This window comes from Corticium candelabrum, chromosome 8 (genome assembly GCF_963422355.1).
Source record: "Corticium candelabrum chromosome 8, ooCorCand1.1, whole genome shotgun sequence".
In the NCBI taxonomy this organism is placed as follows: Eukaryota; Metazoa; Porifera; class Homoscleromorpha; order Homosclerophorida; family Plakinidae; genus Corticium; species Corticium candelabrum.
In genome coordinates, this window is record NC_085092.1 from 2516307 (window position 1) to 2534798 (window position 18492).

Sequence of the window (18492 nt, forward strand, 5' to 3'; positions counted from 1 at the left end):
CCCATTTCTATTGTGCGACCCGGATTAGAAAATTAAGACAACTTTAAATAGCTGTTTATTTATTTCAGAAATTAGAAATGAAAATGAAATTAGTCAAGAGACATAAATATTGCAATGCAAAGCATTGCTTTTAGAGATTACCCACTGACGGAAGTGTGTTGACTTCTCACATACGGGTTGTTGCACCCGGTTGCATAGCAACCCTTGCGTATACGTTCTAGATCGATGCCGCCGGTCGTTGCGAGCGATGAAAACACAATACTTGCCGACAATTTCCTGCAGCCGCAACTCGTCGGTATGGTTCGCTTCTAGGGCGTACACGTTTGACACTCTTTCATCTGTCTGGATTCCGGAAGCTGCCAGTGCCGTCGATACGAAGACGGTGCGTTCGTATGGAGCAAGCAAAGCGCCAAACAAGACCACCAATCGAGACAACGGTGTCATTAGAGCGGAGAGAAATCAAGGCTTTCACGCTTTACACTTTACGCGCCATCTAACGAGGGGCTTTGTGTGTAAGTCTTCTTTCCCATGTCTTCCACTTCCGGTTGTTGATGTCGACGGCTGTCGACGGCTGTCGAGGATGGTAGAGACATTCGACTTGTCTGGTTGTTTAGTGCAAGGGCAGTGCGATTCGCAAGAGCAGTTGGGGCGAGATCTACCAGCATTGCGGAGCTCGACAGTTCCTCCAGAAGTTAGGCTGGCGAAAGGGACTGCGGTGGCCATGTATGAAGAGAAAAGTTGCTTGTTGTGTGTGTGTGTGTGTGTGTGTGTGTGTGTGTGTGTGTGTGTGTGTGTGTGTGTGTGCGTGCGTGCGTGCGTGTGCGTGTGCGTGTGCGTGTGCGCGCGTGTGTGTTCAGTGATATTGGCGTTATTGAGAGATGGGTCTAGACGAACGCGTGCTGAATTATTTGTGTCATTGTAGTGAAGTGACAAGTTGGCAAGTAGACAGGCCGACTCGCACTTTGTTTGGTGTCGGTGACTTCGAGATGCACACAGACAGTCCGGTGTCACAGAATCAGACAAGGACTGTGCTTTCTAGAGATAGGTCTGATCAGACACGGACTAGTACTGGGGCGGGGTTACCGATATTACAGTTGTTCTGTAGAAGTTGAGTGTAGTAGTAGACTTTTACATGACCATGAATTGAAATTACACTCAAAGTCGGTAGGTGAGGCCAGACCCTGCAACTCAATTTTTTGATGCTCGGATATTTGGACATGAAACCTGGGCAGATCTATTGAAAGAAAGAGAGCAAAGTAATTAATGATCATGTGACATTTTGAGCTTGTGACATTTTGAGTATGTGCAGTTTTCATTGCACTGCATAGAATTGTGAGATAACAAAATGAACACAAAGAAATAACGCTGATACTGTTAACACTGACTGAATCATTGATACGTGGTCATAGGTTGCATCTAGACTACCGTGTTGATCATTTTACAGCAAGCATAATATTATTGCATACAGTATGCATACATCAATGTCTATATTATTTTGGTCAAGCTCACAACTGGACTGGCAAATCTATATAGCTCAGTATATAGGTGTTCATTTTGTGATAGGCTGTAGACTAACTGCATATTTCAACTCTTCGTTCAAAGGTCAAAGACTTGGAGATATTGATATTATAGATATGTCTTTTTAGTATTTCTTGTGTTTAGTAGTGGTGATATGAGTTACTGTAACAGCCTCTCTAGTAAAATTGATTCTCAAGTCAGTCGTGAATTCAAAGTATTTTTGTAGTGCTAATTCATCCTGGTTCATGTCTTGACTTCTTTCGTGCATTAATTACATTACAATGGATTACAAAACAGTTGACAGGAAGGGAGACAGACAAACCAACAGGAAAACGACAAAACGGTCAAACAGGAAATTGTAGGGGCAAACATGCAGAGACACATAGACAAAGCACACAACGATTACATACCAACCAGTCTAAGTATATTTTTAGTATGATGCACTAAGGCAAATAACTAAGTTGAGTGTCAAATAGAATGCTTTGATTAAAGATTTATGCATGAGCAGGTCACTAACTGAAGAACCTGAAATCAGATGTATTCAATCAAGAGAGACAGATCACATGAATCAAACAATTAAGAATGGAAACGACGTGGATGGCAGCTATCGTATAAGTACTGATAGTGATGATCAGATTGGTGGCTTGAAAGTCGGTTTGGTAGCATCTGCTCAATGTCTAGAGCTCTCAACAGGAGACATACCGTGCTGGGCGGCAAGGCTGCCTTTTGTTCACCCATTACACCAACTCATACAGCGTGGATGCCTTGGGATTCAGTGTGTTCCCTCCAAACTAAGCAAATTGGAAGGTCTGAGAGGCTCCATAAGCAAATTAAAATCTAGAACGTCAGATAGAGCTTTAGTGCCACATTCCATGTCACATTCTACAGAAGACGACAACAAAAGGGATTGCAAATTGAAAGGTAGTCAGAGCTCGAGCTCAAGTAGTCTAACGGAATGCCAAGGATCTGGCAGCAAAGTGTCATGTCAGGAGTCACCGTCGAGCTCCAAAACACCATATGTAATGAGAAGGGAACAGCAGCAATTTAGAAACACAAAGAAGGTGAGCTCGGGAATGGATCCTCGCACAGCAGTTACTGTTGGGAGAGTGACTTTAGAGAAGCGACAACCATCAGTGCATAGAGCAGTGCAGCAACAGTACAGGTATGCTGTGACTGTGGCTGTAAGTAATCAAATTACAGGGGTGTGACTAGTAAAGTCATTAGTGGGTTTTCAATGGTTATTCGATGATAATGCATGTCAGCAACAGGTTAGGTGGAGAATAAATTAGCGATGTATCAAATCGTCACCCTTTTAGCATGATTCAATCTAACAATAACGAAGACAGTCCACACTTTGTTAATTAAATTGTTCATCATATGAGTTTGCTTATTACCAACAAAGACAATCCACACTTTGTTAATTAAATTGTTCATCATATGAGTTTGCTTATTAAGAACTTTTCATTCATCAAGACTTTGCACAGCAATTATTTGAGGATTTATTGAAGAAAGCTTGAAGAAAATATGCATTTTGGTAAGACCACCATTGTTGATGTTTTAGTCTCTTTGTTTAATTATAAAGACTTGTACTTGCACGAGAAAACCAGCCAAGAACAAGCAGACATATAGCAAAAGCGTTGCAAAACATGTATGACCTCAGGTAACTTATTGCCAAGAAGAGGGGTCGCTCCCCATGGTAGGAAACCTTTTGGGATATGCCTCTGAATTAGATATAACATATTTGCACATTTGGTATATTAGGGTCTCTGTCAGGATAATCTAGACTGATTATCCTGACAGAAATTGTAGTAATTGGTGTTTTTAGACAGTCTGTCTGATGTGTTGTTTTGTTGAGTTTGCATAGGTGTGTAGATATTACTTTCAATTTTATGTTATTTCCAACAGTCTTGATAATTTTGTATGTAAATATTTAGTAGTGTATGTAATAATATGCACTCTTTTCAGTGCGCTAAACAGATTAAATATGATTCGACATTACCCTACTGCTTCTCATGTTTAATTTTTTTGTGGCCAAGTCTTTGACGCTCCGAAAGATAATTAAAAATTTTTGAATTTACTTATTTGTTTCATAATTATTCTATCAAACTGATTCAATTATCTAAACATTCAACGACACTCAGCACAGTACTGTGGCAAATGTTTCTGCCAGCTGACTCTCTACAGAAGCAGCTAGCACCAGAAGTGATACGTGCATTTTGGTTTGAAAGTGGAAGCCATAGTTAAGAAGAAAAGTTACATGCTTTATTGCCGAGTTGTCATCTTGAATGCAGACTTCTGCCTAGTGGCCAAGTTTGTCAGTGTTTTGTGCACACGTGCAAAAACCCAGACATAACAGCAATTTTCAAATCCGAAAAATTATTTTCATGTTGTAAAACTATTAGTGAGTGTTGTCAATGAGTCTCATTGGCAATGACGATAACCACTTGTCAATGAGTGTTACTAGAATAGCAGTTGTGTACAAAAGGACTATCGTTTTGAAGTCGAGCTGGACAATCATGTCCAGTGTTTTGTTGTATTGCAGAATGGTGACGACATGAGATCAGCTAGAGCTAACAAAATTGTATTGATCCACCAATAGTTGTCATTACTATCAGTCATGTGCATGCATCATTTATCAAATCAAGTATGCTCTGTTTGACTCATCAATAACAGGCCTAGTGGTAAGCAAATGTAGATTAGTCCACACTCCCTAAACAGTGTGGTCATTCACGTGACAAGAATAAGTATAGCAATGACTGCTTGGTATATCCCTAAGCTAAACATTAAAACTTTTAAACATTCAGGCAAGTCCTCTATCTAGGAATTAATAAATTAATTAAGTACAACCTTCTTTAATCAGCTATACCCCTTCCCAAAAGTTACCTTCTTTAGCCTTCAAAAAAGGTGGAAGTACTATTAGTATTTTTAAATATTGGTCGGGCCATGGCTGGACCAACTGGATTGGCTCCACTGGCTCTGCAATAAGACAAACATACACATAGCTGGATTGTCTTACAGCAAGAGCAGACCAAATGACTGTTCAGTGTGCTCTGCTGTAGCAAATTGGTTAGGAAATGCACATGCATGCTAGGTGTTTGACTCAAAAGTGACAATACGTGTACACTCAACTTCATGCAGTTTCTGTGACAAGGTGCATGTTGAACAGCATGGAACAAGGTTCACTTTTTTCTTCTGAAACTGGAAAGTCTCTAGCAGTGAGTAATGAATATCGTGCCTATCAATTTCAGTGGCTGTACATGTAGAATTGTTGCACAATTTGCTTGATTCATGAACAAACTGCAACACTTCCACCTTGATTCAAATGTACGTCTTAGAGTATGTGTGGGGGAGTATGTGTGGGGTCGGCCTGCACATACCCAATCACAATATTTGGTTGATTATCTGTTTGCTGTAATTATCTATTCGAAAGTGAGCTTGAAGATTTTCATCATTTTCATAACCATTTGTAGGAGATGGTAATGGCATGCACAATAAAAACATCTTGGCTCTGACTTATTTCATCCCTTACAATAGGTATTGATGAATGCCCACATTCAACTGTACATATCTACCCTAAACAAGATGCACTGTTTGAAATAGTAAGAATGCAAAGCTGGCATGTTACTTGGTCCAGTCTTATCAGTTAAGAAACAATCAGTGTGTATGGTGCAGAACCTGACATTAACACTACTTTTCAAATGTAATTCAAATTGGTCAGTTATTTGTTTGTCTGTAGGTATCCAACAGGGAGAGGCATGACATCACTGAAGGGTGAAGACTTAATCATACTCGTAACCTGCTTGTCAAGCTGATTGAATACTTATTCCTTGTAGTTCGCAGGCAGACGTACCTAGACCCTGTTGCCGGTTGCAGCAAACAATTTGCTCGTCGGCTTGCCGAGCTGGCACGGGCAGAAACAGAAACAATTCACTGGGAAATGACAAGAAAGAATAAAAAGAAAACGGTCGCGGGATGACAAACAAATGTCTTGGTATGTCTATTGAATTTAAATAAACTGTGAGAGGAAACATTAGAATGGAAATATGACCCACAAACAGGACACTGACAAGCAATTCTCAGTTATCACATAATAGTAGAAAAATACAGATTGGTTTTGATTACCAAAGTGTCACGATTGAGAAAATAAGAAACACGATGATAGAAAAGGATGCATCAAGAATAGATTCTCTAGGATATTACTGAAGGGTTGCCGCTGCCAGACGCCACATGTACCATGTGCCAATTGATCGGTACGGCTCCCATTTCTTTGCTAGGAGCAGCATTTGCTCAGGAGGAGGAAGAGCTGGCAAATTAAAGAACTGCTGAAAACCTGAAAAAAACCGACAAAACATGACCAAAATGGAGTACAAGTTGTGTTTGATGTACCTCGTCTCACTCCCAAATCAGCTAGTGGGAGAACATCTTGACGCTTGAGACAGAAAAGTAGAAACATGTCGACACTAATAAAGAGATGAGATCCATAAAATCAAAGCGAACAAGCAATAAGGGTACATACATTAATTATTAGTAGGGATTTGCAAATTGGCATTGACAATTCAATGTTGGAAAGGATCATGTTTAATAAATACATTTTCAAAGATGAACACTCTAATTCAGTCGGGCTTGTATACATCACTGCCATTACAAACCTGTCAGTCTTACCACAATACAAACGCAAAAATGATTAATAGTTTCATATATTCTGTAGGTTTGTTGTCTATGTCCACCTTGGTATGTGATCCTTCTGCCCGTATAGTATTGTTGTAGTGTTGTTGTACTAATGTGCCACCATGAGATATGACCCGACATCCAACAATTACACCCAACAAATTACACAAGCAATCGTGCTGAGGCAATAATACAATTACACGAGCAATTATGCTGGGCAATAATACAATTGCACGAGCAATTGTGCTGAGGCAATATTATTATGGTTTTGAGGTGATTGCCAGATCTAATGTGGCTGTATTATCATTCCTTGCACACACTGATTGGAATTTTTCTCAAATATGTGCATAAAACGTCTCTAGTTGTCTTGTTGAGTCAATGACTATTACAGATGTGTTCAGTGTCCATAGCAAGGGTGTAGTAGTACCACCAGCTAAATGTAACTTTGGGCTTGGTGACTGGACACTTGATTTTCTCTCGATTGTTGTCAAGGTAGATAGATAACAGTGAGTGGGTTTTTAATGATCTGTTTGATATTTGCAGTTACATGGGAATAGAGTCCCAGTGTGGAAAATAACGGTAGGACATAGGACAATGTCCCACCAAATGTGTTGTTTGTCCGACCAAATACTGCACCAGGTTCGGATGTGTTTGGACAAAACAGCCATCGGTACGCATATACAGGGTTCTCCCCAGGATTTCAAAATAGCATGGCGGAGACGGACGGTAGTTGCAAGACATGTCCCTTTCTGCGACAGACGCTCAGATACCAAGACCTTTGCTAGTTAATAATATTGTTGATGACTTCAAACTAAGTGCTTGGACAATCCCATGATTATGATAGGATGCTAGACGCTCCTGCTCTTGGAATACAGCTGATCTATCCATAAGAGAATCAGCATGTCGCGCAAGAACATCTTTACGCAGCAAGACACAAGGTAAAAGATAAAAAATGGTGGACAAATTGTGTTCATTGCATGTGTTAAAGCGCTGGCATAGTTTACAAAACATTCATTTTCCATCACTCATTGGATACACCCAAGGGTATTGCCTCTCCCAATCCGGGTCATATTGACCTTGTTTGTGCTTTGAAGACTTGGAGTTAGACGTACTGTCGTCGAGAGCGGCAGAGTCAGACTGTGACTTATTACGGTCAGCCTGAGGCAGAGCTCCTTGATCCGCTTGACTGGAACTGGTTTCCTCTGGCTCGTTACTTTTAGCTTCTGTCCCTTCGGGACATGCTCTCTGACTTTCGCCCCAATATGGGAAAGAATGAAGTTATTGAACCTGCCACTTTCCTCTTCATCTCCCTGTTCGTTTACGCACACACACATTAATGCAGACATCTGCATAGCCTCAAAATTCCAGACCTTTCTCGCGGAAACGAAACGTCGGGACGTTCTACATTGACTTCGAAAGTGGAAGAGGTAAGTGGTTGACCATGAATCCGTTCTTCAGTGACTAGCCTTCTAATAACAACTTTCGCAGTCACTTAGAACGCAGATCTTCCCTTGTTTTTCTTTACGCGCGATTGTACTTGGTCATGTGGCTGGGATTTCTCAGTGTGGCACTGCACCATGCTTTAGGGAGAACCCTGATATATGATAGTGTAAACCTCATCTCTTAGCATGCGATGGCCTGTCCAATGGTGTAACTGTTAATTTCATAAACTTGGGTGCCTCCTAGCATGCTTTATCCAGAGAAAACCTCAGCTGCCTTTAACGCCATTTCTCCCTTGGAAGTTGGTTGTAAAAATTACATGCAAAATGGCTGCAGTAGGGAGGCACTTAGTTATACATGTAACACCATACAAGAATGTCCAACATACACTCAGTCTGTCCAGGCCAAAATAATTCCGTATTTTCCACACTTTAGACAATACACACACACACACACACACACACACACACACACACACACACACACACACACACACACACACACACACACACACACACACACACACACACACACACACAAGCAAGCAAGCACACATGAACGCACGCACAGAGAGACAGACGGACAGACAGACAGACACACACCACCACCACCAACAACAACAACAACAGCAACAGCAACGAACCAACCAAACAAAGATTCAACATTCCATAACTTAAGCTATAAAAGGAGACCAATCCGAATAAACGCTATACAGAGTCACACACGAGAATCATTTTCCAACTTCACACTCACATCCACGTCCCAATGCCTTTCACTTGCGTCAGAATCTTGTGGCAGTCGTTATTTCCCGTATTCATCAACATTTCGGTGTCAATTTCACTGCAACAGACAACAATACTCGCCACCCATCCCACTCGTCCATCTCAACCTACATATGACCCTCACCCGCTGTCAAACTTCCTCGCAAGATCCTGAATGTACGACATCTTGCGAGCGCTCAGACCGGCCGCCTTCAACTCGTCGTCGGTTCCCTTGCACACCTGCGACGGCGTCGGAAAGCGTCCCTCTTTTTCCGAGCCGAATCGGAGCATGAACTTGGAGCAGATCGTCTGCGCGGATTTCGACGAGATCTGGTGCTCGATGAGACTGCGACAGAGATACTCAAACGGCTCACCGGCCTCTCCCTACGACAAACAAACACACCGATATGCCTTCAGGCCTGTTAACTCTCACGAATCACGGGTGAGACTCGCGCACTTCAACATTGAATCACTTGTACTCATCAGACCCTTAATTGGTCTCGCGTACCCAGACCCCACTATGACGCGGCGGGTAAGATATACAGAGTCTGGATATGCGGCTGCTATGACGTAACGGTAGAAACCAAACCAAACCAAAAAATCTTAAAAGTAGCAAGACCGAGTGTAGATTTGTCCAACAGAGAGATCAGATCAATTTGGCGTAAGTGTGGTCATTTGCATTGTCTCACGCTTTTCGCGTTTCAAAAGTTGCCAGGTCTGATATATTGCAGAGTAACGAGAGTTGGTTTCGTTCTACAAAGTGAATCATACACATGGACACACATCTCACCGCCCCATTCATCATCACACACCGCCCCTTTCATCACACACCGCCCCCTTTTCCTGTTGCAACGCCCGGTGGGCGGGATTTCGCATCACGACAGATGCTTGTCGCTGACACCAGCGCGTTTGCAGACGACCGAGTTAGCGCCGTGCAAACACGGATGCTTACCAGAAGAAAGTGAGGCGGACTGTAGGTATCGATGAGCTCGGCCAGCTTCTCCTCTCGCGATTTCAGGCCTTCGAGCGCCTCGTCGAGCTCCTCCTGCGACTTGAACACCTCAGCTGAGTTGTCCGCCAGCTTGAAAGGCGATGCCTCGACTGGATACTTCTTGGCCGTTCTGCATTCAGAGAGGCCACCAGCCAATGGGCGGGCCTTTCTCTTGCCAGTGCGTCTGCTGGCTGAGTTGCTGCGTCGATCGGCGTCTACTAGCTGTATGTCGACCGCAGACATGTTAGGTATATCCCAGAGAAGGTCGCGGAGAGGTGTGAAGCCCTCAAACTGAGTGAGATGTGAGTTGGCTTCCGGGTAGTACCGCACGTGATGCCGGAACATGTCGAATATCCGGGATACGCATTTATGAGCATGCTCACATTGTTTTTGAGTGGCTCACAAAAACTTTAACGTGCGCTAAAAATTTCGTCCTGCGTATTTTTAGCCCATCCCACACATGCGAATATTCGCCGTAGCGCGAGCTAGCTATCAAATGGTGTTATCCCACGTGGTTGTAGCTATGAGAAAAACGAAGTTAGCGTTCTGTTCAATGATTGGCTACTATATAGGCGTGGCTGTTTGGTGATTGGACAATGGCCTGACAACGCCGTAATTACGCTAAATCTGCCACTCCCGTCTCTGCTATCGCCATGGACTCCACGCGTTGGAGTAAGAAGTAGGTTCAATCTCGAATGCTAGCCGTGGCAGCGAAACGGAAGAGGACGAAAACATCATGGGACAGGGGCCCATTTCGGGAACTCGACGGCGACAGCTTCATCTCTAGATAGGGGCTTCTTAGCTCCTGACAGTGTCGATCAGAGCTCAGATTCTTTCTCGGACAGCTACGTTTAGGATAGTTTGGATGAGTGGGTAAGATCTCTAGCGTCTGACGATCTGAAGATGCTGTCGTTGTTGCTGTTTGAGTTTGTTCACAGGCAGCTAGCCATCAGAAACCGTCATGAGCGCCGCTGCAGCTGCGTTGTTGCGTTTATTGACTGCTAGATGATTATTTGCTGTTAGATTTATGAGTTGTGTTCAATCAATATCAATAGGTTGTGTTAGCTATAGAAATGTTGTAAGCAAATAAACAGTTGCCAAACAACTAAATGGACGAATATTCGAAAACGGTTTCGAACGTTTTTTAGTCCAATGCGTCTAGATGCTCTAGATGAAGTTTCGGTGTCAGCAGGGTCGAAATGAGAAAATGATAGGCTCCAGAGTGTATTCTCTTTTGGAGCCTCATTTGGTTAATTAATATCTCGAGTAGACAATAGAATTTAGAAATTCACAACGGCAGATTGTTAGAACATTATATTACCAATGTCAATGAGCAATATTATCGACTTTCGGCAAACTATGCATATTTCGTAGAGAAACATAAATTTAGTAGGCGGCCGAGTCTTTTCATTCCTTTAATAGGAAGACGCACTTTGATATCTTATTTACGTTGAGATAATATACACGAACTATTAGTAGAGAAATGTGCAAAGTTTGAAGTGAGACCGTTTAGGCAAATTCAAATTACGCGCGTTTTTCTGACCTCACGCGCGCGCGGGCATTTATGTTGTCCCGCACTGTACTACAGCACGATTTGGAATTAAGTTTTTGCCCCTAAATAAAATCGAAAGTAGTTTCCAGTTTTATTTTAGCTAGCTAGATCTAGCAAAAATAAATTGACATATACGATGTCTGTGTTCACCAAAAGTACAGTACCTTTCTATTTCATTTTTCATATTCACACAGCAGTATTGAGATCTAGGTAGGAAACCTGGGACAAGCGAACACCGACACCTCGAGTCGTACATGCGCAGTATAGTGCAATAGTGGTGTGATTCGTGCTCAGGAGCCCTAAATGTTCTACTATCGACTGTTCAAGATTCTGTAAGCCGTATAAGTAGCTGCAAAGTTTTATTCTGCTAGACGTAGTTTGTTGGAGTCTCTCGAAGTGCCGTTTGCGAATTCCGACCTAGTTCTTCTACCACTGTGTAGCGCACGCACGCTTAGGTGGTGTACATGTAGTCTAACAAATCGACTGCAAAGTATGATCATCACACAGTGCACGTGAAATTCGACAAAACTTGTCCTTGCTTAGCTAAAAAATTTGCCGTAGCTTTGTTTGTTGCAAACGGAGTGAATGCTCATCAACGTCACGTTGATTGCGTTGGAAGATTTCTGTCAGTGCAAAAATTATCGCCTGCGTCTAGGACCCGTTCACGGCTATGTGCTATTTGCAAAGTAGAGACGTCCTTCATTCTGTGTGTAGACTAGCTGAGAGAGATGATGATGATGATGATGATGATGATGATGATGATGATGATGATGATGATGATGATGATGATGATGATGATGATGATGATGATGATGATGACGATGATCGACTGACCCAGCACACACGAAGCGGGTAGTTACGAGGACAAAGGAACTCGTTGATATTATCTAGACATGTACCCGATTTAATTAATACCTGTCTACTTCTTCTGTCTGTTTGTCTATTGTCTGTCTGTTTATTTGTTTCCCATTTGCCTGTCTGTTTGTCTGTCAATCACATTTATTCGAACATTTATCTATAATTTCCGCAATGCAAATAACTATATATGCTGTCTAACTAGTATCATTGTTTGTGAACTACTAGTAAACTAAACTCAAAACAAACTTGGAGAAACTCTAAAACTCTAAAAGCAGCTATACTACGTGCAATTTAAAGCACCCAGTGTCAGCTAGTGGTCTGTCTGTCTATCTGTCATATTCAATTTTTTTACAAATGCTACAATACAAGCTCTAGAGGTACATACTGCAACAATAATTTACTCTACTCTAATCCAGCTACATTTGGAAACGTACATAACTAAAATGCTACCGAAACTATTAATTAAGGGTCTAATGCAGATTGCTTCTCATCTTCCTCTCAAAAGAAAGACTTCTTTATTTTTTGTCTGACTGTCTGTCTGTTGGTCAAAGAAATATATTTTCATAAATCGGAACTATTACAGGCTAAATCAGAACTATTACAAGCTAAATCAAACTACGCAACTCTTAGCTAAAAGTCTAATACACGATACACTACAGTTGACCCTGACAGGGTCTTACAATAACTATTTATTAACTAATCTGTTTGTCTGTCTGGTGCTCTGCTCGTCTCATTTGCTGTCTGGAGATCTGTTTGTCATTTGTCTGTTTGTCTATCTGTCTGTCTGTCTGTCTGTCTGTCTGTCAATACATATATTCTTATATAAGACATTATTACAGACTACAGCACGCTAAAATCAGCAAGTTCTAAGACAACTGAGACCCAAGAGGTCTCTAACTACGACTAAGAGTCAAACAGTTGACAATGTCTGTCTGTCTGTCTGTCTGTCTGTCTGTGTACAAGGAGGTCAGCGATTTGATAGGTCGAAACAAGAAGCTGATTTCCGGAACAGGTGGAGACATCAGATATCAGTGTGTATAAAGAGATTCAATGCAAGAGTGATCAGTAGAAAAGTGTCTAAAGTTGACTCATGAGCAGTGTAGAGTAGAGGACTTCCTACATAACAGAGTCATTCAGCATTAAGTTTGTTGATTTAAAAATTCCAGAACTGTTGCCTTTTTGTGACTAGATCATGCAATAGTGCTTTATCGAAGAACAAGATAATCTGTCTGTTTGTCTGTCTGTCAAATAGCATATATTTTAAACATAGATCTTAGCGGCGGATCCAGAGTTTGGCTGAAGGGGGCACAAACGACTAAAAGCGGATATGACGTCAGTAACTTTATGACGTCCCACACTCACGGCGTGACTAGACATTCGGACAGGTGTAATTAGACATTAGTTTATAGGACATATATATATATATATATATATAAATGTTTGGGCAAAGAATTTAGCAAATGACATGATTTTACTTTCTAGACCAGGCTTGGTTCTAGACTATAATCACTGCAGTGCGTACGTGCATCTACTCTGTTATGCGTTCTCTTGAACGTGAATGTGGTAGACACTGCCTAAAGACATAATTAAGAGTGAAAACTGCAGACGGGATGCTCATTCGCGGTTTCTCCACAAGTTATCTGCCATCCAACGTTTTAATTACTACAGGAAAACATGCACCGGCCGCAGTAAGGGAGTAGTCAGCATAAGGGCACTAAGCTTACTCGGTACTATTTACCGTATATACATGATATTACCATCAGATGGAAAGGCACTTATACCTCAGTTTTTGTCCGAGCTTATCTAGTAAAACTACAAAATTTTTGCCTGAGCTCCGATATTACTGAAGGGAATGCGGCAACATGCATTGTGTAACCACCTTCTGCCAAACATGCAGCAAAGATCATGTCATGAAGTGAAGCAGGTTTATGGCTGCAAGGTGTTTTTCAGTACCAAAATGTGTTCGGAATTTTCGGAATTATTCGGAATTTGGTTAGCAGCTTTCTTCAGACTCAAAATTCCTTGTAATTTTCTCTAATCTTTACTAAGTGTGACTGTGTCGCTAGTCTTGGCAATTAGGGTTACCATGTTGTAAGTTTGGCGATGGTCCAGTTTGGCAGCACAGTACAATTGTCTTGACTTGGCCTAAATGTTTCGATGGTTTAAGCGCTTCCTTTCAATGAGCTTAGAAATAGGTATGCTGACTCAAGAAATTACCTTGATATAGCAGTATGCGTCTCAATGAACATTCCACTGCAGATCTGGACATTTGAACGGCTCTCTTACTTTCTCAAGACATCCTACAACTTGTTGCAGAAAAATCAGGATATGCAGCTGATTTGATATGAGGGAACAAAGAAAGATGAAGAAATATGAACAACAGCGACCTCTATCAGGGTCTAATACATTGCGCATTTTCTTGTGTTTTTTAGCACTTTGGCTGCGGGAGCTCTATGGCTGAAGAGTATCTAAACAAAATCTCAAATAGAGTTGAAAGATGAAAATGGTATTTTCATTGAAGCAGCCTTTAGAGATAAATGGCATAAACTGCTGTCTGTAACTCTCATGTTATTCTAAGAAAGTTATCTAAGTGTAATATTTCAATGGTGTATACGATAGGGATCCAGCTTTTATTCATTGACTTGTTACTGTGTTTTTATTGATAAAGTTTGCAGTTGTTACATGGACTAGTAGTAGAGTTGATGTGCAATGTAACAGCCTGTCTGCCTGCCTGTCTGTTTGCCTTCCTGCCTTCCTGCCTCTCTGTCTGTCTGTCTGTCTGTCTGTCTGTCTGTCTGTCTGTTTGTCTCAATGCATATATTTTCCATTTAAATCAAATGTTTACATTATGAGCAACTTAGCACTAACACAATAGGACCATTACGGTCCTGAATCATACAAAATAGTGAACAAACTACATTTTGACGTTCTAATCTCGCTATGCTAATGACTTTGTCCGAGACTGACTTTCGCATTGCGACGTTGTAGTGTCTGCTTGTCTGTCTGTCTGTCGGTCTGTCTGTCTTTTTCATATATTCTCATAAATGAATGCTATTAACAAAACTATTTAAAATGTTCCAGAGACCCAATAGGGTCAATACCCCGCGCAAAATAATGTACGCAAAACTGAGTATGATACTTCTTTACATTGCTAGAACTCATAGATAAAAGGCGTGATAGTTTCCTTGCAGTAGTCTTAGCATTGGGATGTTGTAGCGCTGTTGAGAATCGTTTTCTCCAGTAACACATGAACTCTTTAGCATTTTTATTCCCATCATCATCATCCGTCGACCTGTTTGATAATTCCTGTAGGTATCTAGTGGCTCGTTCTCCCCAATGGCCAAAATGCTCAAACACAAGTGGAACAAGTATCAAGGAAGGTGCAGCAAGGAGAGTGACTTTGACCATATTTGGTTAACTTCCTGTTCTCCCTGTTTGCAGCAGCTGCTCCCTCCTTCTTAGAAGCTTGGGGCAATGTGTCTGTATAAGCCACGGCTACATCAAGTTCTACATTGGTGCCTGAGCCCACATCAAAGACAGCGATGTCTGTCTGTCTGTCTGTCTGTCTGTCTGTCTGTCTGTCTGTCTGTTATTCTTTTATTTTTAGCATCAATACCATCATTCTCCGTAAAATATTTCTGACGCACATTGCAGTGATTTGTGTATTTTCCACCTTTACTGCCATAATGGTTTTCTACTAGTCTATTTCTTTGAGATATAGTGCAGCTTGTTTTCGTCCTTTCTCGATCTGTGTACAGTCGAGTTTGTTCTACTCTATCCAGACGCTTTCGTCTGCATGTGTCTACGGCCTCCCGCCAATTGTTCTCTGCTAATAGGAGTTGGATTTCTTTGAGGAGTCTGCTTTGAGATGTCTACCTCTATCTCGAGTACAGGCTCAGAGCATACAAACCTTTTGTTTGGCTGGTACTTCTTCTATGGAAAACGAAAGTTACAATTAATTACTCTTTGCTAGCATGCACCTTCTATTCCACTGCCAACGGACTAAGTCTGTGTCCGCAATCGGTCTGATTCCGTCGATTGGTCGAATCCCGTCGAGTGGTCGAGCACATTTGCATCTTGTTTAGCGAATGAACATTTGGAGTGGGCCAAGAATGCAGTTCTTTCAAGGTTTTGGTATCATTATACAGATAGTCTTGTGCACGTCCTCCCCTGTTGGTCGAGTGCCATGGAATGGATCCGTATACCTACAAAGCCAAAGGCAGACACCCACACGGGTACGTATTTCTTTCCAAGACTTCGACATTCTGCATTTTGTACTTCTTGGGGACACCACAGATTTTTCCTGTGCTGGCGTTTCCTCAATATACCGCATATAGAGTCTTGCCGTTTTCTAGAGAAATAAATTGAAGGGAATTGCATCTGCAATCTGCTTGTACTGATTGGCAATGCGGTGCACACAGAATAGGGGTTCTTCACCTGTCGACATCTTTTGCGCTGCCTCGACGGCACTTCTGGCTATACACTGATGTGACATTTTGGGAGAGCATCCCATTTGTATATAGATACTTTGATTTGTCCGTCCGGATGGGCAAAGGATTCTTCCAGACGTTTGTTAGGGCATAAGCAATAGTTGGCTACATTGTTGACGAGCGTTTCTTGCACTCCAGCTCATTCTAGCAGGCATTGTTCGTACCAACTGTCGCGCTGCACATTGCGGTTGGCCGGATGGAATATAGGCAAATTCTACCAGCACTATTGTCGTTTTCTTTATAATTTTCATATATTTGGTTTTGTGGATTTGCTTCCTGGCGAGTGCGAGGTGGTATTCCGTAAATTTCAGGATTCTCTTGTCCAGACAACACGAGTAGTCTCAAATGCACTCCATGCAGTATAATCCCAACCCGACATATAATTTTAGGGTTTGCCGTATGGTGGAAGGTAGATGGAATATACTGTATCGAAGGACACATTCGCCCCATCAACCGTGGCAACCAGAACAAGTAGGGGATTGGGTTCTTCTTGTCATTCTGCTGGCGCGCGCGCGCGCGCGAATGCACGTTTGTAGTTTTGCAGGATATTCTCGTTCTTCTCTAGCCTAGAATGCCTCCAATGGTTTCCTATACACACGTATATCTGGAATCACACTCTACGTTCCAGAGGTGGATGGCCATGCACGATGCACACTTGCATTTTATTCTTCGTGCGTTCAAGTATTCCAAGTCTCCCTAGTCTTTTAAGTCCTTCGAGTAGTCCGAATGCTCTGACCGATTCCATACTAACAGTACGTTTAGATTGTTATATTAATGGTTTGCACGTACCATTCGCTGGTCGACGTTGTGTGCGTATACAATGTCCGCCGCATCTTGTGTTGAACATGCACGTCGTCCTTGGAAAGGAAGGCTCACGTGCAGTTACAGATCTTTCACGAATACGTCGGATACGAATTGCGGGTCTGTTTGAAGGAATGAAGACGCCCGACCAGTGCGAAATCCACAAAGAAAATATCGCTCACTAAATTTTTCCGTAAAGGTTCTGTAGAAGCATATGGCAATCTACTGGTTGGTCAACACAACGAGGGCCATATATCTCGATCTGTATCTAGTAGTTTTAAAATCGACTCAATGCGCGTTTTTCTTTCTTGGGCGAATAGTACTAACTATGTTTCGACTACCCTGCTACACATATAGTGTATAATAGCAGACAATTCGAATCTATGTGCTTATCTCTTTCTTCTGCATTTTTTATCCTTCTCTAGCTAGAGTCGTACACTATGCGTGTTTTCATCTTCCGCGAATACTGCGATGTTTGGACAACCATGACAAGCAAAAACATGGTTTACACTTCGTTCGAGATACATAGCTACTAGTTCTATGCCCGTTACAACACATCTTGCCACCTCCAGACACACATACACACCCTACATCAAATACCACAACCGACGGCTCAAAGCCTTAGACCATGCACAATAGCGCAAGCAAAAGTGGTAGAGAATAGTGGTATGGGTAGTGGGAATATAGCAAAATGTATTACGAGGTATCCAGGAGGTAGTCAAGACCTTTCGATATGACAGTAGCTCGCCAACAACATTTTTCAATTTGTGTTCTAGTAATTACAAAATTAACAATAACAATATTTTTCTAGAACTTCTGATGGTGATGTGTACTAACCGGAAAGAAAGACAGAAGAGGACAAGGAAAACGACAGGGCTCGACCGATATCTTGGACAGGCAAGCAATCCAGCCCATCTGCGCACTTTGCAATAGGTATGTTGGTTTTTGTTTTCATTCATGTGCTACAAACATTTGAAGATTGCTTCATGGAAAAGCGATCATCGGTTATATAAATTATGTGATGAAGCAGTTAGGTCTTCATATTAGTCTCGTACCGCACTCTCTCTCTCTCTCTCTCTCTCTCTCTCTCTCTCTCTCACACATATATTTGAAATAAATCTTCAACGTAGATACAGAATATGATCTATAACCATCAAATCAGTCGCTAAGCAAACTACCATATGCTATGTAGACACAAATACAACCTCTACTCTACATCAACACTAACACGCAAGAATGACACTAATTTACGTAAAATCGATACTGCATGTCTTGCTTCGATATTGTTTATCGAATTAGGATCTACTGGAGTCTGCGCTATAATTGCTGCAACCTTGTTATGAATCATATTTGCATTTCCTTTCTGAAGGCAGACTGCCAATTGACGCCGCCAATAGTTTGCAAAGTCACCGT

The 18492-nt window shown here is 41.8% G+C and overlaps 2 protein-coding genes across 3 annotated transcripts; one reads left to right on the forward strand and one right to left on the reverse strand.

Moving 5' to 3' along the window:
- The first annotated feature begins 219 nt into the window (after positions 1–219).
- On the forward strand, positions 220–5530 carry LOC134183444 (uncharacterized). Of its 2 annotated transcripts, XM_062650979.1 has the most exons (6): positions 220–512; positions 615–723; positions 2027–2133; positions 2200–2680; positions 5255–5289; positions 5352–5530. In XM_062650979.1, exons 1-6 carry the CDS (start codon positions 248–250, stop codon positions 5492–5494), a joined length of 1140 nt encoding a protein of 379 aa, XP_062506963.1. In that variant the 5' UTR covers positions 220–247; the 3' UTR covers positions 5495–5530. The 2 variants fall into 2 exon arrangements, with proteins under 2 accessions (XP_062506963.1, XP_062506962.1); XM_062650978.1 differs by having other exon boundaries at positions 2027–2680.
- A 177-nt stretch (positions 5531–5707) lies between these two features.
- On the reverse strand, positions 5708–9723 carry LOC134183682 (uncharacterized). Its single transcript, XM_062651268.1, has 5 exons — positions 9340–9723; positions 8533–8771; positions 8380–8466; positions 5905–5978; positions 5708–5848 (listed from the first exon to the last, which is right to left on the reverse strand). Exons 1-5 carry the CDS (start codon positions 9721–9723, stop codon positions 5715–5717), a joined length of 918 nt encoding a protein of 305 aa, XP_062507252.1. The 3' UTR covers positions 5708–5714.
- Positions 9724–18492: the final 8769 nt, after the last annotated feature.